The sequence below is a fragment of the Notamacropus eugenii genome, chromosome 6 (genome assembly GCF_028372415.1).
Source record: "Notamacropus eugenii isolate mMacEug1 chromosome 6, mMacEug1.pri_v2, whole genome shotgun sequence".
Taxonomy (NCBI): Eukaryota; Metazoa; Chordata; class Mammalia; order Diprotodontia; family Macropodidae; genus Notamacropus; species Notamacropus eugenii.
This window is the reverse complement of record NC_092877.1, coordinates 105,673,448-105,696,041: the sequence shown is the minus strand read 5'-3', so window position 1 is coordinate 105,696,041 and position 22,594 is coordinate 105,673,448. Positions and strand designations below refer to the sequence as shown.

General features: G+C 42.3%; 1 protein-coding gene across 6 annotated transcripts in view; it reads right to left on the bottom strand.

Moving 5' to 3' along the window:
• The window catches only part of PDGFRA (platelet derived growth factor receptor alpha), a 50,953-nt gene extending 30,034 nt beyond the window's left edge, over positions 1-20,919 (bottom strand). Inside the window, exons 1-5 of one of the 6 annotated variants that reach the window (XM_072620788.1) lie at positions 20,725-20,919; positions 8,691-8,751; positions 6,749-7,066; positions 2,298-2,561; positions 1,177-1,307 (exon numbers count right to left, since the gene is read on the bottom strand). In XM_072620788.1, the coding sequence (XP_072476889.1) occupies positions 1,177-1,307; positions 2,298-2,561; positions 6,749-7,066; positions 8,691-8,739 (762 nt within the window). In that variant the 5' untranslated portion in view covers positions 8,740-8,751; positions 20,725-20,919. Of the gene's footprint in view, positions 1-1,176; positions 1,308-2,297; positions 2,562-6,748; positions 7,067-8,690; positions 8,752-16,415; positions 16,436-16,796; positions 16,947-17,683; positions 17,895-19,449; positions 20,684-20,724 lie in introns of those variants that run through there. The other 5 variants (XM_072620789.1, XM_072620792.1, XM_072620790.1 and 2 more) reach the window with 5 other exon arrangements.
• Between the last annotated feature and the right edge of the window lie 1,675 nt (positions 20,920-22,594).

Below are 22,594 nucleotides of genomic sequence, written 5' to 3'. Positions count from 1 at the left end.
ATGGAGGTAGACTGAGCATATAGCACATAGGAAGAATGAGAGATAAAAGGTAATAAAAGGAAGAACTCTAGATTGCTGAGTAAATAATCTCTGGAGTATTTATGATAGGTGGTGCAGCAGGTAGAACACAGGCCTTGTATCAGGAAGACCTGAGTTCAAATTCAGCTTCAGACACTTACTAGCTATATGACCTTGGGCAAGTCACTTAATCCCATTTGCCTCAGTTTCCTCATCTATAAAATGAGCTGAAGAAGGAAATGGCAAACCACTTCAGTATCTTTGCCAAGAAAACCCCAAAAAGGGGTTGGACAGAGCTGAAATGGTTAAACAACAACATCTGTGGTAGGACAAAAGATATAAAGGCACAGAGAAGGATGATTATTTATCACAGTGCAGGGAGTACCTAAATCAGAAAGATGACAGATTCATCCATCTAGATAGGTCAGATAAGAGTTGAAGTCATAAGGATCAGTTCCCTAATGGAAAGGCTATAAAGAAAGGGAAATGGACCAAGGAAAGAACCTTGAAATGTGCCTACAGTTTAATGGGCAGAAAGAATAAGAGATGGCCAAAAAAGTGGGAACAGAAATAGGAAAATACTATGACATGAGTGTTAGGGAGCAGTTTCAGGAAAGGGATTAATGGTATTGAATGCAAAGAAAATGTGTTCAGAAAAATGAGGCCTAGTGTCTGTCATCTTGATGACCAACAAACCATTCTGCAGAATTACTTTTTTTTTTTTTTTACATTTCCAATGTCTTTTAAAAAATCATTGTAGTAATTGTAGTCTTTAGGATCTTTCTTTTTAAATACTTGCCACTATTTTGGTTCTCAAAAATAAAATGTATGTTTGTCATACATTCTAAACCTTTAAAAGGACAGGGGACTGGCTAACCTTTATCAAATCTACACTTTGTTCAAATTCTTTCATAGACCATACAATTTTAGGGATGAAAGAAATTTCTGTGATTTAGTCCAGCTTTTTCATTTATGTACATGAAGAAACAGACATAAAAAGATGTTTTGTTCAAAGTCTAGTTAGAGGCTGTCTTGGGACTAGAACCTAGGACTCCCTACTCTTTGCCCTTCCTCTTTTCGCTATACCATGTCTTTTCTCCAAGAGTTAGAAAACATTACTTTCATTCTCAAAACAAAAATCCAAAGGAAGGTACATACCACTTTCCCAGGGTAATTCCACTGAAGGTCAACCACCTCATTGTGCAAGACGGCACAAGTTATAACAAGAGTTTCCCCTGTTTTATAAACAGTTTTCACTGCCTCAATCTCAACTTCAAGCTCTGGAGTAGCTACAGGAAAAAAATAAATAATAGGTTTAAATACAGTGGAATAGGCAAAGGGAATTCTAAATGACTAACTGACAAATTACTATCCTTTTCTGACATTTAAGGTCTTCTTTAAAATATTTTCAATGCAAATTTAATTGGTTTTATTATTGTTATTTAATAATGTTCAATTTATTACCTATTAGGCAAATAAATATTAAATGATATTGGAGAAAGCTTTTACAAATTATATGTGCACATACAAATGTATGTACACATGTATAATATACATATATACACATATACATATATTTACACACACACACACACATATATATATATATATACACACACATATACATGTATCTTTGTAAATGATTTGTCATAGCAAAATTCTAAAAACTCCTGAAATTGACTTTTCTGGCTTGGTATACATCTCAAATGTATAGCTGGCTCCAAAATGGAATACTATGACTTTCTGTGCAGGGCACATTTGGCACAGCCATCCAAAGAGAGACTGCAGCATCAGACAAGAGCAAGAGACAAGTCTGAATGTACAAGTGGGGCTCTTCTTTCTTTTACATGGGAGAGTATACTGAGCTTAAAGGAGAAAAGTAGATTCATTATTCAGCGGTAATTTTTTTAAAAAATGAATGGAATTCTACTATATCAAGACTTGAATCTGATAATCCTGGGTGAAATTGGCATAAGTCTTAACCTGTTATTATGAATAACATATAACATAATCTACTAAAATGGCAGCCTTGATCACTAATATCATGGAAGTCACATCTCAACTAATCAAAACCCAACAAAACAGATGACTCAATTAATTATGTTTAATATGTTTTTCTACCCCAGATTTAAGATAGGGGGATAAATACACCTCCAAATTTTCCATATAAAAGATTTAGTTTAAAAATAAAAGCTAGTTACACGGTTTTAGAGGGAAGAGATAGACACATAAAGGGAGAAAGGGAAAAGGAGAGGGTTCAGGAGAGGAAGAAAACCTACCTGTTATTGTATAAATGTTGAATTCAATTGTTTGGAACTTCTTTCCTTTGATGACTGTCTCACATTTGAATTGTCCCATGGCAAAGTTTCCAATAAAGCCCTGTCTGCTATCATAGAATGCATGTACTACTTTGTCCTCACTGTTAAGCAGGGTCACTTGAGCCTGAGGATCAGTTGTGCGGCATGGAATGGTAACAGAATCATGTTCCTCTGCAAAAATTAAATGATCAACCATGGCTGAAGGTACAAAGGCTACGTCTGGATCTGTTGGAAGCAACAACACAAAATATTCATTTTAATCATTGCACAAATATCCAGAAGATGTAGTTTAAAGGCACTGGCCATTACAAATGATGAGAGGAATTGCAGTCAACTGTCAAGCATAAACTACAACAGTCTACTTATAATCTAAAAAATACTGACGCTATACACCTATATTAGCCAGAAATTCACTGGTAATTTTCAAAATTAAGTATCATGTTCCTGTTATCATGTTATGAAGTACAGAGGCATAGAAGGATGTAGCAGTAACTAAGAGAACTTGAGTCAAGCTGGCATCTAAGGCTTTGAAGAGCAGTGCAAGAGATGGGAGATAGAGGGTCATGTAGAAGGAACAGCATCCATCAGGATGGCCAGCGCAAAGAATATATGGAGGGAAGCAAAAAGATTGGAAAGGTAGGATATGGCCAGGATAGGAATCACAGGACAAACAGGACATTATATTTGATCCCAAATGTAATCTGGAACAACCATAGCTAATTGAATAGAGAGAAGACAGGGAGAGACCCATAAGAGATGAATCAAAGTGGGGTCAGAGTTGAGGCAGGAAAACTCACTAGAAAGGTACTAAAATAGTCCTGATGAAATATAATAATGAATTGAACAAATGTTGACTGTGTGAATGTGAAGATTTGGCCATGGCCTGAACACGCAGGGGAGTGAGCATAGGGGGCTGAGGACAACCCTGAATTGCAAGCCTGGGTAAATGGGAAGTCAGTGATACCCTCAACAATTATAGGGAAACTGGGAAAAGACAATTAATTCTGTTGTGGATGTTAAGTTTGAGGTCAGTATATTTGGTTTGAGATGTCCAAAAGGCAGGTAGTATGGTGGGACTATAATTCAGGAGAGAGACTAGAGATATAGATCTAGGAATCCTCCCAACAGAGATGATCATTGAACCCACAGGAGATGTTGAGAGGACCAAGAGATTGTTGTTGTTGTGTTTGTCCTTCATTTTCAAAGAAGACCATGACATCAGAGAAATGATGACATGACTTGCACTGGACTTTGTTTGGGTGAGGGAGGGCTGTGCAAGGTCACTAGCCTTACTTTCTTCTCCTGAGCCATCTGGATCCAGTGGCCAGATAGATAGTAGAAGAAGAGAAGAGAACCAAGGACAGAACCTTTGGAAATACCACAGTGAGTGGCATACCACGGCTGAAAAACACATCAAAGAGATTAAGAAGGAATGGTCAAATAGATTGGAGAAGGGCTAAGGGAGAGCCAGAGAACAGAGAATTCCAGGAGGAAAGAGAAGGTGAACAAAGAATGCCAAAGGTTAAAGAAAGATCAAAAAGGATAATTGAAAAAAGATCATTAGACCTGAAAATTAAGCAAACACTGGAGAGTGCAGTTTTGGTTGGATGATGAAATCAGGAATAAGAATGAAGAGTGGGAGGAAAGAAGTAGAAAAGATAGAACAGATATATGATGGTAGCTAGCAGAGATGGTTAGATCAAGTGAGGTGGTGTGTATGTGTATGTGTATGTGTTTTAAGGATGGAGAGAGAGGTGCAAAGGAAAGGGGCCAGTAGATAGGGGAAAATCTTCATATTCTTTTGCACATATTTGTCTCAAACAGGAACTTCATGGATCCAGGGCAAATGTTTCAGGCTTGAATATTAAATAATAAAAAGAAGGCAGTACATACTATGACCATATAAAAAAGTGAATAAGAGAATATCTGAAAATCTATTTTAATATTTTATGATTTTAACATAGTTTAATTCTAAATCATTACTAAACAAGTTTAATTAGTTGTATTGGCATTCAAAAAAGTTTATTTTAATATGTCTTTTAATTGCTGATGATTCCACTGTGCTTTATCCAAACAACAGGCATCAAATGCTACAACATACCACTTTGATTTGGTTGAGAACTTATCTCCAGCTGAATTAATAGCAATGGCATTGGTAGAAAAGAAATAGTTCAGACCAGTGAAAAATATTTCTCTACATCATTATGAACCACATGACTAAGAGGTAGGATAGTATCCTAAAAGGAACAATGGGTCCCACTGCCCATCTTTTAAAAAAGAAAGATCCCAGATTGAGTTGGTAGAGCTAGGTTGGAATCCTGACTCAAGCGCTTTCTAACTACAGGACCATGGGCAGTTACTGTTCTTTGCTATCTTTAAAAGAGGGGTGATAAAACATGTATTACATACTTCCCAAGACTGTTGTGGGGTGGGTGCTTTTTAAATTCTAAACAAAATTGTCAGATGTGAACTATTCAAAAGGTGACTATTAGAGAACAGAAGTCAGGATATCTTTTTTCTTGTCTTGGTTCCATCACCACATGGCTATGTGACCTTGGACAAGTCATTCATGTGGTTTTTTCATGCATAAAACGAGAGGGTTGAAGTACATGATCTGAGATTCCTTTCAGCTTCCAATTGTGATTTGAATTAGGATATGAACCAACCTAAAAACTCCCTAGTTTTTCCCTGGGAAAAAACCCAGCTAGACTGCCTTTGAACCCTGCAGTTCTAACACAAAAAAAACACAATAAAAATCTGTTTTGTTTTGAGGCTTCAGTTGCCTATGGCCAGATCTGTTGAAATAAGTACAAATATCTTTAGTTTTTTAAATAAAATTTCAAGTGATAAATAGGATTTATAACTCAGACCAATCAATATTTAATAAGGTCATGGCTAGCATACCACTAAGTGACTAACACTGTACTGTCAGCGAACATTTCCTTTTCTAAAGAAAACCATTTACTTAATTTAATCTAACATGGTCACAGCTAGCATTTTAGACCTTTGAGCAAAAATGCCAGGAAGAGCTTGCCTGCCCTTTATTAATGACAAAACAAAACAGATCTCTAGCTCCCTGTGTCAAGAAGGGTCTTCTTGGGTGGTGTTTACACCCTAAGGAGAGAAAAAGGAGTATTTTGATGTTTTCCCCATGCAGAAACCACCACCCCCATGAGTAATTAACCCCTTAACAAACTGATGGGCTGAGTAACCGATCTGTAGCAAAGGAAGCCTCCCCAAACATTTAGAGGGTATAGCTACAGTGTAAACAATGCATGGAAATACAGTATTTTATACATAAATATTGCCTTGGGAGCAATAATAAAACTCAAACTATCCCTGGCTGAATGAGAACTGTGAAATTGGTAGGGGTCTCCTTCCAAGGGAGTTCTGTGACATCTAGATTGGTCTCTTGGGGCCACTCAGACTCTGGTCACCAAGTCATACAGGCAATGCCTTCACTGGCATCCTTTTACTTGGGCTGGAATGCTCAGGATTTGGGGTTGGAGTTTTGTGGCATTTGTTCTTTAAGCAAAGTATTTTAATCACTTGCCCCCAGAAGTCCCCTTTTTTTCTGTGACAGTGACATTCCCTTTCCAAAGAATGTCATACTTTGTAATAGTAGTTTACATTTCTAAGAAATACATAAAAAGTATTTTCACCTCTATTATTTGATTCTCCTCCTGTGAGGTAGCTAAGACAAGTATTATCCCCATTTTACAGATGAGGTAGCCGAGGCTCTAGTATTCAATGACTTCCCCCAAGGTTGCTTGAACCAGGAGGACTTCAGTTCCTAAGACTTGAGCCCAGGGCTGCCTTCTAATTCCAAATCCAGCGCTCTTTCCACCATATCACACTGTCTCTTCTTTTTTCAAGTTGTACAAGTTAAAAATAACAACACATTTTAAGTATCTGTGATGTGACTCCTGGAAAGGTACATTCAATTCTACTGTCTCCATAAGGACTCCGTGAAATTGATATTAATACTAAATGATGGTCTATCTCTGTCACTGTTGCTATTTCTTGGTTCCAAACAGGTTATGGGGTTAGTGCTGTAAGTGTGGGGAAGGACGTAGTCTAAGTTCCCTTCCAAATCTCAGCCAATGGATGGGAAGTTTTTTTCCCCATCTTAATTCCTGATTTCACAATTACAACACATGATAATAATAATCCTTTCTCTTTAGCACACTCAAACCCTAAAGTCCCATAGGAGAATGACTGGCTCTATTCCTTGTACTGATTAAGTCTGGAAAATACTATGGGAAGAAAGATTCAAGAGTGGTCATATTCTAGGTCCTGGCTTTGTCTTCCAGTGTTAATGGGTGCCCTCAAATCAACGTGCTTCCTGGAATTCCACTTGAGTCAACAGATCAGATAGGAAAACAATACCAGTGCTTGAGTTTCAGACTCACCTGGCACATAGATGTAGATGTCTCTGCCTTCGACCTCAGTCTCCTCTGTCTGAGTATGGTTATAGTAACAAGTGTACAGCCCTGTGTGTACAGCTGAGGCATTGAGCACTTCCAGGACTGTCACAAAAAGGCCACTGTTGTTCTCCTCATTTCTGACTTCTATTTTTTGGTCCTCTTCATCCTGCATTGGGTACTGCCAGCTCACTTCACTGTCCCCAGAGCATCTTAGGGTAAAAGATGAATGCAGCTGCACAACCTTTTCATCCTCATTCGGAAAGACAGTGGGTAATGGAAGCTGGCAAAATGTAAGCCACGGCCCTGTGAAAGGAAAGCCTTTCTGAATGGGATGCTTCAAGAAAGGATGGTCTCACTGAGGGAGACTGTGGGAAGCAAAAGGGGCAGCTTATCCCGACAGGGACCCCTTCTATGTAAAGTTTGTTAGCATGGAACACTACACAAGATCGAGCTATAGCAGTCGTAGCATCTGCAAGGATGGCTCATTAAAATGTCTCAGAGATTCCTCTCCCTCCATTTCCCACGAAACTTCCCCGATTCAGACCTGCTCCAAATTACATGTGCGTGTGTGTACAAATTAAACACCAACATTTAACTTTTAACACTGCTCTATGTGATTGCAGAATGACCAACAAAATAATAGGATCAAGCATTCATGGGCTCATTATGATGGAATTCTGTAAAGAGAATCCCAGGGTCACATGCGATGAGAACTGGACCTGATAAACACCAACTGAACAAGCTTCATTTGTGCTTGCAAATTACACACATTATACTTCTTACAACTAGCTCTGGCAAGTCTGCTCCACTCCAATTAATTCAAGAAAAAAGAGTAGGGTGATAGGTCATTTAATTGTATGGTTCTACGATTAGTCCTAAACACCTGGGTTCTATTTCTCAGTTCAGTTCTCTGCCTCCACTTTCAGCCTCTGTTTTCCCAACTACAGAACTGATACGAAAAGAGACATTTTAAAAACGTGAATTGGTTTTTTCCTTCTTCCTGTAGTCTACAGATGGGATTATACCCCAATGAAGGATTTGCTGATTGCTATAAGTGGCTCTAAGAGCATGTTTACAGGCAGCCCCAAACTCCAACAAGCACAGCTGATGAGGTGCAATAAGCCACAGCTACTAAATCTTTTCTCTTACTCAATTCTACCTCATGGACAAACCCTAAGGCACCATCCACCAGAGGGAACTTAGGGGCTCTAATTCTTTCAGACTACAGGGAAAATGGGATGTTCAGTGCTGTAGACAATACATTCACAAAGACCAAACATCTGGGTGAAAAACAAAAAATGATGTCTATTAGCCAGACGTTCAACCTAAATGTCCTTCTGCTCCAATTGTGATTCCCCCAAGAGCCTCACTTTCCTCTACCATGAAGGTATTGGTGAGAACTTGTCTCGGTGATTTTGAAGCCATTTTAAGAGTCTTCTCTTTACAAAAAGTTCATTGCTAGAGATGATAATGATGGTGACGATGATGATTTATCTCCCTTGGATATCTTAGCATGCCCAGTTGAGCCACCTTCAGTAGACTCTGGACCAAGGTGAGCAGGGGAGAAGTTGATGCATTATTATCATTCACACTTCAAATGTTCTGGTCATATATGTAATAAAATTGCATTTTGATGGCCTTCTTTGAAATGGAAACTAGAAAATACATTTGTTTCAGAACAAGCAAAATGAATTGAATATCAGAAATAATTATCTAGAAAATTCAAGAAGGGGAAAAAGCTAACATGAAAGGAAAAAGAAGGCTGAAAGTCTGAGTTTTACAATCCCCTGTTCATACTTCCCTGGAATCCCTGGATTAGCATTTAATTCTGCCCTTTTGTTTGCCTGTATGAAAATATCTGAAAAGCATCGATCTCAGCCAAGACTCACAATAAAATGCTAACACAAGGTAAAACTGGCAGCCTTACCTGTGAGGAGACATCCCAAGACCAGGAACGCCCATGGGGAGGCACCCATAGTTACAGAAAACTGAAATAGAAAAGGGCCAAGCAAAAATAAAATTAATTCTTAGAGCCCAGTGAATATATCCATAAACTTTCTGCTCAGTGGTTTTCCCCTAATTCTTGTATCTGGAAGCCACACTACAACTCTGACAAAACCAGGCTAAGAGACAAACCCAGGAAAAATTCAGAGGAGATTCTTTCCTTTGCCCATGGAATAAAGCTTTTTTTATTTGTCCAGGCTGGAAGGAAGAATTGAATTGAATATCTGAGGTGAATATGATGAAGCTAAATCTTCCCTTCTATGAATAAAATGACTATCGAAAAGTCTTTTTATTCTCTAATTACAACAAATTTCTATATCCTCTTATATAAGCAGTGCAAGTATCATCATTCCCATTTTACACACACACACACACACACACACACACACACAGAATCTCAAGATGAAATGGCTTACCTGAGATCACACAACTAATAAGTATCAAGGAAATTCAATACCATGTTTTCCCTAACTACATACAGGTCCTGGATTTATCCCACAATACCACACTGACCCCCAACAAACTTATTAGAATCTTCACATACTGATACCTCATTAAAATGATTTGGTCTTCTCAAATACTAAGACAAAATACTGTGCTGGGTTTCAGATTTTTATCTTTAGCAACTGAATATGACTTTTAATTTACCCATTGGATGAAGTATATTCCACTAGACGCTAAGTTCCTGGATCATTCTAAATTCTTCTCAAAATGGCAAAATGAAATAAGCAGATCCAGAAAACCAGTATCTACAACACAGCCAATGATAACAACGGAAGGGGAAGAATCAGTACAAAATAATTGAAGCCAAGCTGTGAAAATTCTAAGAGTCATGGCCCCAAAGAAGAGCCTTGAAAGAACATCTTCTCCCCTCCACGCCTTTGCCGAGTTTGGGGTCCAGGCAGTATGGAACATTGCATGTAATGTCAAGCTTTTCCAATTTGTTGATGAATTTTAATGGTTTTTTCTACTTCCTTCTCTTTTTAAAAACATTATTTTGCTATAAGGAATTACTTTATGGAAAGGGAAAGAGAAGGCTATGAGAAAAATCCAGGTGATGTCAAAACAATAGTTATTCATCAAAACCTATTTAAAAAGCAACTGAATTCCCTGGCACCACAATAGCGAAACAAATAGAGATGATTTGTTTCTACACTTTACACTTTCTTATCATTTTAATCCACATAAACGTAAACATTTTTAGCCCACAGGTGGCTATAGAAACATTCAGATGTTCAGATGCACAAAGAACGTACCCAATCATACCATAAAGAGCACAAACAGCAACCAATTTGGTTTAATAATCATTTAATAAGTACCAACTCTATGCAGAGCACTCACTGGGCTAAGGGCTGGAAGGGACACAAATTATAATAAATAAGTCACTTTGCTGCCCCTGCTTTCCTGGCATCTACAATCCGGGACAAAGATACAGCACATGCCCAAATAACTATGAGAAATCAATACAAAATTAAAATACAGTTGATGTCTGAACTGGGGGCGGTAATCAGAATAGGGCTGGTTGAGACCTTGGGACATCTGAGCTGAATCTTCAAGATTAGGGATAATCTGAACCAGTCCAAATTGTGGGGAAGGTCTTCTAATCCTAGGAAACAGCACCAAGGAAGTCACTGGGGCAAAAATAGATGAAACGCAGAAGTGAGATGGCATAGAGTCTAGTTTAACTGGAGGAGACAAAGAATACTTTAAACTATTAATGCACAAAAGGGCACTAAAATCTTTGTGCAATGCCCAGTAAACCAAAAGTCATATGCAGTATTAGAGATGGGTGCAGACTTTAGAAGGCCTTGAATGCAAAGGGAAGTTAGTGAGGGATCCTCAGCAGAAGGGACATGATCAGAGTTAATATATGAGTAAATTTAATCTGGCAGCAGTGTGATATGTGATAGGGGTGGGATATTGAAAAAACAATTGAAATTTTTTTAAAGTTTTAATAACAATCTCAGTCTTTGTTGCTCATAAGCTTTCCAAATCTCTCAGTTTTTGGACTAAAATTTTCCATGTTTGTTGGCATAGATTACATCCAAATGTGCAATGTGGGCCTTCTTGACATACTTTAATGAAGAATTTTTTTAAAAGACTCTAAATTTGTTATGGGAGTATCACTTGAAAAGGGGATCTATTCTTTACTAACACTGGAATAGTTTCCTTGGAATTAACCAAAAGTTTTGTGGCCAGTGTCCAGATTTGTTGAAAATTTCACAAACCCATAAATCAGAAAAGCCCAAGGCAAGTAAGTGCTCCTTAAAGACTCCAGTGACAGAATGTTCTTATGTGTTCCAGTAGAACTGCTAGCACATTCTGCCAACATTTTACAGGAACTCTGTATCTTGAGTACTAAAAAGTGAATGAATATTACTTTTGTCATAAGAAGACAAGGAGGCAGTTTGAATTATATTGCAAGGCAGAAAAAATGGAGGAAAAGGAGAAAGGGATGCCTGGGGAACAAAAGACGAAGAGAGAGAAAGAAAAAAAAAACAGCTGAAAAAAGAAAGAGTAGCCAAATGATGACAGTTGTAGCCTCCATACTCCTATTCTTAGGAACTCTGTAAAAATCTCTATCCCTTCATTTTTTTAAAATTGTGTTATCCCTTGCTCTCCATTTTAGTGCCCCCCACACCTATCAAATATTCTTACTTCATCATACAAAAGCAATAAAAAAGGGAAATAATGAGACTTAAGTATTAAAGTTCTGATAAAAAGATAACTATTAGGACTGATGTTAAGGTATGCTGGTACTCTAGCCTACATGGAGCCCAGCATGTAACTGACTTTAGAGGAACTACTGCTTTGAAAAGGATACACTTTTCTAAATGGTCCTCTTCAAGTGAATCCGAGGATCACAGATTTAGAGCTGGAGGGGACCTTAGAGGCCATCTAGTCCAATCACCTATTACAGATGAGGAAAGTGAGACCTAAAGAGGAGAAATCATCTGTCCAAGATTACACAAGGAGGAAAAAATAGAACTGAATCCAGGTTCTCTGGTTCAATACCACCCAGTATCCTCACGTTGTCTATGGCTTATTTTTCATACAAGCATGGGAAATTCAACTCAATCCATTTATGCGCCTATAAAGTGCTGGGCGTGGCTGTAGGTGCTAGGCCAGTGGAAGGGTTCATGAAGTTAGGATGGAGGATAACTATGTCATTGCTACAGATTTATAGTTTCTTCTAAATGCAGTATTTCATACCCAGCTAAGACACAGAAAATAGGAACGGTAATGGCTACCTTGTTGAGTTTTCATTCAGTTATGTCCTACTCTCTGTGACCCCATTTGGGCTTTTCTTGGCAGAGATATTGAAGTGGTTTCCAGATTATTTTACAGATGAGGAAACTGAGGCAAACAGGATTAAGTGACTTGCCCAGGGCTATGCAGCTAGTAAATATCTGCAACTGGATCAGAATTCTGGAAGATGAGTCTTCCTGATGCCCAGCCTGGCATTCTCTCCACTGTGCTGCTTTGCTTCCCTAGTAAAGGCTATACTGTGGTATAACTGGATTGTTTAAGGCAATTTCATAAATAATCCATGGACCCCATGGTGCTCAGTAGATTACGAACTTTTTTTTCCTATTGATTTAACCATTTGATGTATCAAGCAGATGGTAGCCTTAATGTATCTCTGCTGAAGTCTGATCACCTCTTTTTCCCCCCATTATAGACACACAGTTGCAGAAGTCAGATTTCTAACTGGCTGATTTCCATCAGGAAAAATGTGCTTCAGTTTGTGTCAGGGTCTGGGGGGGGGCGGGGTAGGGGAAAGTGGTGCCCTAGGATAAAATAGTAGGGTCCTCTTCTTTATTCTGAATAGAAAATGCATGAATGATAATCTAAATATGCCCCACACTATTTCCTAATGTAAATTGTGGTATTCTTTCTCTCTACCCCTCACAACAGGGGGAGAAAACACAATACAGTCACACAGTGTTAGCTGGCTGGCAATGCATTGGGATGCTGACAATTCTCTGTGCAGTGGGGCTTCCACACTGTGGCCAGCACAGCATGCCAGCCAAGCTGAGCCTGGCTAGTCTTATTTACTACAATTAGCAGTAATGGCCTATGTGTTTATGTATCAACCTCCCACTGATAATAGACTTAGGGAAACTTCAAAGAGGTCCTCCAGAGCCAGCCTCCTTTCTTGGTTTTATCACATTTTGATCCTGTATTTCTTTAGATAGACTTACTCACTATACATCTTTAAAGCATTCCCAGGCTTTAAAGGAGTGACTGATTGCTCATGGGCCCCTGCCCTGAAGATAGGTTTACCCTTTCCAGGCTGCCAGATTTCCTTCTGCTTTTTTCAGATTGAGAAATTCTGATGCCCTGGGTATAGTATTCAAAAACATGGAAAATGAGGTAAGGAAACAGACCTCATTGGAAAAAGAGATAATACTCTGAATGTTCAATATCAACATATGCTTACTGAAAACTTGTTTCCACAATAGAACTGGTAGCCCTCATAGAAATCTAAGTATGTTAATCTTGAATTCACAGATGTGTGCCTCAAAGGTAAACATTACCAGAACATACTCCTAGCTTCCCCCAAGGCTAATGAAAATCAATAGCTGAGACATTAAATTAAATCATGCACCAGATGATAACTGAAATCTCTGGGGAGTTATGACTCTTACTATTATGTACTTTCAGAGATGGGGATAAGACACTGTGTTTCAATTACTTTACAAAGCTTCCTTCCATCTTCCTTTACAAATTTTTCCATTGCACTGCCCGCTCAAAGAAAGATGCATAAAATACAATTTTAAATGCGGAAAAGTAAACATTATCAATTTTCCTTGGATGCTAAATCATCCAAGCTAAAGCTTTCTGATTTCTCTAGGGCTGGGCAGATGCTGGACTCTAGGTAGGATATGATATGGAAAAGATAAAAGATCCATTCTTGGGATGTCAGAGACAAAAAGGGAACTCAACATCTGGGAAGAGAGTTAGATTTATGTCATCATTGAAGCTCCTAGGTCTTTGTGTTTCCCCCTCCCCCATTTCTCTTGTCCTTCCTTTCTTCCTCAGAACCTGAAAATCTGAGTTCTTACCTCACCTCTCCCAGTTGTTTACTGAGTTCTCTTGGCAAGCTACTAAAACTCCTTTTAACATATTTGTAAAATGCAAATAATGAAAGCAGCCCTGACTAGGTTGAGGTAAGGATCAAATGTGATACTGTATAGTTTTCAGCACTATACAAATATATCATAAACTTTGTAATTGTATTGATCTATATCCAGTCCTGAAATGGAATAAAATTAATGAAGCTGATAGAACAATGGACTTGGAATCAGGAAATCCTCATGGGTTCCAATCCCGCCTCAGACACTTACTAGTTGTGTGACTCTGGGAAAGTCACTTAACCCTGTTTGCCTCAGTTTCCTCATCTGCAAAATGAGCTGAAGAAGGAAATGGCAAACCACTCCTGTATTTTTGCCAAGAAAATCCCCAAATGTCATCACAGAGTCAGAGAGGACTTAACTCAACAACAAAAAAGGTGAGCCTTTCACAGCCCATCAATGGAACACGGACATGAAAGCAAATGTGCTTGACACACCACTGCCATTCATCTCTCTAACTTGTCAAGGAAGCCAATCATCTCTGCCCAAAACAAACAAAACTCAGAAAAAATCCAGCTAAAAATACAACCAAAAATCTCAAGCCACAAAAAAGCAATAGACATAGCGTATAAGAATTCTGTCAGGAAAAACAGAGGCATGTTTTGTATGCCAGAAAAAGTAATTCCAAATCAATAACTAAGTAAACAGCAAGAATACAGACACTAAGGAATATTTTTCACACACACTCCCACCACCACTACTGACAAGAGCCATTAAATTCCAAGGGAAACCATGATTTCTTTAAACAATGACTTCATCAAGGGCCAGATTCCCAAAGGGTCCTCTACTTTCAGCTCTCCAGAGCTAATTCTAAATGTGAAAATGATAGGGCTTTTGTTTTGTTTTGTGTTTTTTCAATCCAAGTGTCCTGCTCAATCTGGGACATCTTCAGGAAAAGCACACCAGACTAGATTAGCCTGCTGTTCCTCTGGTCTACACCTTCATCTACTTGCATATTTCCGATGTTTTGTTTTGCTATCACTGAGCTCCCGTTATACATTCCAATGATGGGCAGGGGTGGGGTGGGTCCTGTATTTTTATTCTGAAGCATTTTTTGGAAATCTCTAAGCTTGAATCATCTCTACTGTCACTCCAAACAGTTAAGCCTAAGAGACTAGAATACTTTTTCTTTACTGAATCAACTGTTACCCCAAGCAGAAAAACTGGTTATTAACAATTTGGGGAAATAACTAACCACTCAGAGTCAGCATATAACAGAAGAGACGTATTGCCTTTTTCCCTACGATCAAGTAAAATGAAACTCCCATCATCATTCAAGGTCAAACTTTTTCTGAACTGGTTATTTCCCCCCTTAAACGGTTCACTTGTTGTTCATGAAAATGACCACCTGATGGCAGTATTGAATCACTAATATGTACCGCAGATGATGGGGTGCAGAAAGGCGTTGTCGCAACTTCAGGTAGAGGCGAAAGGAATGTTAATTAGGTTTTTTTCCAAGACCCAAATTCACCTCTTTTAGGAGACAGTGTTTTAGGTTTTAAAGGAAACTTCGAGTCAAATCCCAACCTAACAAGTCTGAAACCTCAAGCCGGTCCCGTAATATTTCCAACGGAATGCAGCGACCCTGGACTCCCTGGTGGCTATGGATTCCCTAGTGACCCGGTAAAACTTCGCTTGGGCCATCATCGGTTCTGGCTAGACAAGAGAAAAGCATCCACAAGAGAGCTATCCCTTCTAAGTTTTCTTCCTAGTTGGTGTCTTCCTTCACTGGAAACCACCGACCGGGATCCACGTCCCTCCCACCCCAATAGCATCCTTGTCTAAACAGCAGAACATTCACGAGCCCCATACTCCCACAGTAAAAACCAACCATTGGAGTTTTGACCGGGAGTCTATTCCCGCTGGTCAAATACTACACACCTTCTTTCATTCCATTTCAGCAGCGTGAAAGAGCAAAGGAAGGTGAACGTTCGCATATTTCCACTCTCCAGGGAGACAAGGGACCAAGATTGGGAAAGTCCGGGGCTTGGGGATTTGTAGTTGTTGCAACTTAAAGACGCCGTTTCCCCTGGAGTCCAGGAGTTACCCAATCTGGTTTACACACCATTGTAAACCGTAATAAAACTGCGCAGCGGGAGACGGGACAGGCCGCGCGGGCCGACTCCAAAAACCGCTGCTTGATTGGAAACTACTGTTCCCGTTGCACAATAATGTAGGATCGTTAAAAAGGCACAGGCTGACGGAAAAGAGAAGAATTGAAAGGAATTTGAAAACAATATTGGGGGAAAAAAATGGTGGTCGTGAACTTCAAAAACCCCTTTTCTTTCCCAGGCTCCACCAATACCTCCTCTACGCCCCTTCCCCTCCCAAGCCATTCCAACACCACCCCGGCACTCCTTCACCCCCGCCTGGAGCTTCCTGGGACATTTTTCTATGAGCCCCTCCACCCTTGCACTCACTCCATATCAGCTCTGATCAGTACACCTGGCCACAGGGACTGAATCCTCTATCTCAATGAAGAGGGAAAGGGAAGAATCCCCAGTTCTTACATTTATTCAACGCGATCCGCTCCATCCAAGAGCATCTATACCAAAATCTGGGGCTAGGGGCTGCCTCTTCTCGAAAGAAACAAGGTAACGGGCACTCACTGGACTGCCCGCTAGAGGGCAACACAGGACCACGGACCTTGCCCCAGGAGAACTCGCTCTCCAGTCCTCGACAGCGAAAAGGACTGGACAAGAAACCCACAGACTGCCCCTTCCAAGAGAAATAACACGCTGGCACCGTCCAGCCGCGCCACCGCGCCACATCAGCCAGGCACCGGCCGCAGCACTATCCTCCCCCCACGTCCACAACATTTCTTCAAACTGCCCCCCTCCCACCCCTGCCTCCTTAGAAGCCCCGCTCCCCTCTCTGCACCGCCCTCTTGCCTCCTGCGGTTGAGCTCAATTACGCTGGCTCCACGGTCACCCCCGCACAGCCCCCGGGCCACCTCCTGCACAGCAAGTCCCCCCCGGCTGCTCAGAGCCGTCTCAGCACTTCTGCTGCCGCGCCTTAGGCAGGATGTGTGCAGTTTGCATTGTTTTCTGCTGAGACCTAAGAGAAAGGAGATTGGACGGTGGAGGGGGGCGGTCGAGTTTAGGGTTACATCTCTGTACACAAGCGCCTCCTGTAGACCTTAAAGCAGTAGGAATGGGGGTGAGGGGGACTGGCAGAGAAATACTGTTTGAGACCCCAGCGGAGCGCGGAGCTAAGCCAAGAGAAAGGCAAACCTGCCCTCTCCATGAGAAGCCTGTGGTTTCCTTCCAAGTACCCTACATCCATCCAACAAGCATTTAGTAAACTCTTGCTATATACGCTCTACCCTTTCCCTCCAGACCTAGACACCTTCCTCCCCAAGCGAAGTCCTTGAGAAGAAGAACTGTTTGTGGTTGTTTGCCTTTCGTTTTATTCCCAATACTTAGCACGGCGTCTGGCACATAGTAGGCTCTTAACGTTAGTTCTCTAACTAACCATCCCCCACTGGTTATATTTTCCTGTTCCAAGCCTCCTCCAAAGAGTAAAACGGTAGTCTGGCATATTTTAGTCAAAAGGAAGTGTTTAACATTCACACTTTAAAGCCTCCAGCCCACCTTCCTAGAGACCCAGCAGGGTCATTGATTAACTTGAGACAAAAGGGGAAGATTCAATCAAATTTAATCACCATCCGGTTCTAAGGTAGTCTAGCAAAAGGCAGACCCAGAGCTCGATCAGTTTAAAGAGTGAAATTCAAGCAAGTTTAAGCAGAAGCAAGAAACACTCGACGACCCACACCCACCTCTGGGGGAGCGGGGGGATGGGGAGGAGAAGAAAGCTTGCGAGACCCTGACTGTGCCCGCCTTCGATCCTCCTACAGCTGATGCCTCCTGTGCCACAGCCAGGCTAGCGCCAAGCTCACGCTGGGTTGCTAAATTTTCTTTCCACAAAACTCGTGACTTTCTCATCACAAACAGATAGGACAACAAGGAGTGTTCTTTTTACTCAAGGACTCCAGGCTCCCAGGGCCCTACTAGTCGACGAGGCCCAGGGGGCGCACTTCTCCACCCCATTCGGCGCCAGTGGCGTTCCCAAACTAGAAACTGTTGCTTCCTCCTCCCTTCCCCTCCCTACCTCAGGTCCCACAGCTGGACGCATCTCAGAGCTGCTGTGGTTTGGGCGTTCAGTGGGGGGAGTCCAGAGTTTTTATCTGCTCAGCAAAGAAACCGATTCTTGTCCTTCGAAATTTAGAAGGGGGGGGCCTCAGGCTTTCACACTTTTTCCCTCTTCCCTTCACTATTCTCAGTCTCAAATTTAAATTACATTTTAAGAACCAAGAGCCAGCAGGAAGCTGGGTCTGGACAGAGAGGCAAAGTGGAGGTTAGGCAACCTCGATTTTTGAAAGCAATGAGGAAAGAAAAAGAATATTCCAGTGGTTATCTGGAAGAAGGCTGCATTTGAATGTGGGACAGCGGGTGGAGAAGAGAGAGGCTTGTGGGAATCTGGCATTTGAGATGTCTCAGTCTAAGGCATTCAGTTGCTGAGAGAGAAAACTGAGGCAACTGATGTTTGTGGTCATCCCAGAACCTCCCCCTTCACTCTATCCTCTCCCCTACCCCCCACTCTGTTGCTCCTTCCCTTAGGGGCAGGGAGGGGCTTGTGTTGTGTAGCTGAAGCCTATGGACTGGAGTCTCTCCATTATACCTTGTATCCCTTTCCACTCAGTCCAAATTGCTGTCCAATTTTATCATGGAGTGATCATGGTCCCAAGGCTATTCGTTCCAAAAAAGTTGAGCAATCCACTGGCTGACGAGCCCAAAACCCCATTTCCCAGGCCTCCCTGCCGCGAGACTTTTCCAAGGGAACCCATCTCAGTAGAAGGGGCGCCGTCCAAAAGAGAAGGGTCGTAATGCTGACTCCCACTCCCTTCTGCCCTCCGCCTTTTCCCCTACACCCCAGAATCGGGATGTGACAGGATCTCCTTAGCGGTGCTTCGGTGAATTCTCAGTTCCCCAAAACAGAGGGAATGAGCAACTCGGAAGAGGGGGTCACGTAGACAAGCCCAGAGAAGAGGCTCCCGGAGACCAGAGCCAGACGGCCCCAGAAACTTGGCCACCTCAGTCAGGGCAGCCACCAGGCAATAGAATCTGCCCCTCTCCCTCGGCTGCCTTCGAGCCTCTCAAAAAGAACAGCCGAGGTCAATTGTTTCCGACTGCAGTGCCCGCGCCCTGGCGCTCGGAAGAGAAGTTAATCTCACGTGTAAAACCCGATTTACATGGGGATAGACGATGGGGGGAAAAGGAAGCGCGGCGGGCAAAGAGGCCAAAAGACGGACTCTGGGGAGACTAGGAACAGACGGCGGCGAGCAGGGAGAAGAAAAGAGCGAGGCTAGGCCAGGGACACCAGGGCAGGCAATGCCACAAGTTTTAGAAGAGACGCGCGCAGGGGCCAAGGCCAGGGGCCCTGGACCAACGGGTTGGAGATGGGGACCCCGTTAGGTGGCTGTAGTTTTTTTTAAGAGGCTGTGGAGACCACAGACAGGGGCCCGCCCCACAGTCCATCTCTTACCTTGCGCAAAAAGTTTCTCAGCTTAGTCCTCCCCTAAACTCCCCACATGTGTTGCTTGGAGAAATTATCCGGCACTTTTCTGGCGATTTTCCTACTTTCCTTCCTGTTGCCGTGGTTTGCCAGAGAATCCAAGAGAACGGCAATACTCCAGAATAATTTTTTTTTTTTAAATACGCTCACGATAATAATAATGACTCCTGGAAAGGAGCCTGATCCCAGCTCGAAATTCCTCAAATCCCAGGTTTCTGGAATGCGGTGCGACGACGGCTTCTGCTCTCTCTTCCAAATGTGTTTGTCATTAATGCCAGAACTCCTTCCCCCCGCCAGTCAGACAGCCAGCCAATGCCGCCGCCTCTTCCAGACCAGATCCATCATCCATCCAACCATTTCTCGAAGTAGAGAGCCCTCTATCACTGCAGAGCTGCGACTTTTTTCCTTGACGCCTTAGGAGTCCCTGGCTAACGGGCAGCAGAGTGCCCCCCCCCCAAAACCTCGACACACCCCCTCCCAGCCCTACGCAAATAACCCCGGAGAGCGCCTCTCAGCCGCCGCGGTTCCCCTGGGTCTGAGTCCTTGTTGCAGAGTAGAACGCCGTCCAGTAATTACGAACGCACCCCTGGCGTCCCCAGTTCTCCAACCAGTCCGTATATCCAAGGTCCCAGGATACCTCCAGCAAAGCCTTTCTCACCCAGTCACACTACTCCCTCTGGAACTCTCTTCTCACAAATCTACCTCCCTTCTCCAAATTGTCCCAAAACTAGTCTGGACCTCCCTCGACAGAGCGGGCAGCCTCGATCAGCTAAACCCCCGAGAGAACTGAAAATACTCATTAAAAACATGCCATCTCCCAGGAACGGTCACCAGGAGCAGGGCAAAAGACCTATATTCCTTCTCAATCCGCCCCCACAAAAGAAAAAAAAAGCGAAATACCAGATTAAAGCGCTTCAGTGCCTTCTTAAATAATGCCCTCTTCCTATCTCAAAATGATGTTTAAATAATTTCAAGTTTTTAAGGGGGAGGGGGCCCTAGAAAGGAGGCTAGAAAAATACTAATTTTTTAAAAGTCCTCAGTCTCTCTCTTCTTTTCAAGTAATTTTGCTTCCCAACTTTTCCAGGTTTACTTAGGATAAATTACTCTCTGAATGCAGAGATCAGCTCCAGCATTTTTTCCCCATCGTCAAAGTTTGTGAAATTACCATATTTCTTCCAGCCTCAGGACCTAACTTCCCCCGAAAGGAAAACAAAGTCGAAAATTCAAAAATTTGTCCTCCCTTACCTTCTCTCCTCTACGTTAATCCGCAATGAAAACCATGCACAGTAAAAAATATATTTAGATATAATTATATATATATGCCTATCTCCTATAACTGTTTCCTCCTCCTGTTTCTTTCTCTCTTAGTTGAAACTGTAATGCGCTCAAAACCCGCGTTTTGTAATAGATTCAATGTTAAAGTCTATCCTAAAACTAATCATTTGCTCTAAGTAAATAGCTGTCAGGAATGAAGCCCCCTCCAACCCTCTTCAAAATAAGAGTCTGACTCTCATATTCGGAGTTTGGAGACGCTCTGCCTACAGCTTTGGGTGTTCCCTGTCTTCTTTTACTTAGGCAGGGGGTCCACCTCCAGTCTCCAGTCTTTATCAACAACTGGGGGTGGGGAGGGACGAGTTGGCCATATGGGGTGCAGGGTGTGGGGGATGTATTTTGATAGTCTTGCGCTGCAGGGGGAAAAGTTTCATTAAAATACAAACTGCTCACAGTTTCATGAATGAACTCTGCACACTTAATGGAACTTTTCTCTGCTGCATGTTTGGGGTAATTTTTTTTTAAAAAAATGTTGATTTGTGGATACAGCCTCCAGAGTAAACAAATTACATTTAGGAATAATATTTAGTGGGGCTCGCTAGATTCTGGCCAGGGGGCGAGGAAGGTGTGGCAAAGATGGGGTCCCTCGTAGATCGCACATAGTCACTGGGTCATTTTGACCCTGAGTCTTTAGGAGAACAGGTAATGTAGACGATGTTTTTGGTGCGATCTGCTGCTGATGGCTGTTTCCAAGAGCAGCCTGATAGGTCTGATGAGAACATAAAGAATGGAGAGCTGATGTAGGATCTTTAACTTTTTAAAATCACGTATCTTTCCGTGCTTTGTCTTTGAGGGGAATCTGGAATCTGGAAGATTGGTGCAGGCTTCTGCGAAGGCTGAGATGAATGAAGCATGTGGGAGATCCTTTTTAAAATGGGCATTGGGGGATGGAGCCCTTTGCCCCCTCCTCCAGCGCTCCCTTCTGCAAGAACAGATCGGGAGGAGGGCATTTTTCCTAGTCCTCTATTTCTCCACCTCAGGAGCAAGGGAGGAAAACTGAGGGCCATCTGCATGCAAGCTTCTCTAGGAAGCGAGCTCCGCACGAGGTTCCTTCAAGTGGTGTGTGTGATCCTGCTTCTGTGAGCCAGGGGGCGCTGCCGCTCCAGAAAACAGTCCTCCCTCTCTCGACACGGGGGGGGGGTGGGGGGAGGGAGAGAGAGAGAGAGAGAGAGAGAGAGAGAGAGAGAGAGAGAGAGAGAGAGAGAGAGAGAGAGAGAGAGAGAGAGAGAGTGTGTGTGTGTGTGCTCGTGCGCTGGGAGAGGGAAAGGTGTCACGAATGTATTTCGAATAATGTTACCACTCCGTCTTTTCAGGCAGAGTTTTTAGAGAGAAGTCTCATAAAGAAACATGGTTATGTCATCTCCCCAGTCCAAGCATTCCCTTGCCCCCAGCTCCCAGCTGAAGTGTAGGGAGAAGGGGAATAGAAAACTAACTCCAGCTTGCACCCCCTAAAAAAATTGGGGGGGCTGATGTGCGAAGTTCAGCTTGGCGTGCAAACCTTAAGGGGTTCGGTGGAGTGATCCCACAGAATTGAGAGGAGGGAGACCCTAGGGCTGAGCCTGAGAGTCCCTGCTGCCTCGAGTCCTTTCTGCATATTCTCCTCTAATGCATCTTCAGCTTGGGTGACTGCACAACCCCACTATTGCTTCCACATGTTCCTTCAGGAAATCATTGGAGGCAAATAGATGAACAGTCCCTTGTTCGAAATGCTAACAGGATACCGTAATGCTTGTAGACAAAGAACCAAAGAGACTCTCGACCCTCTCTACTCCATCCCCCAAAA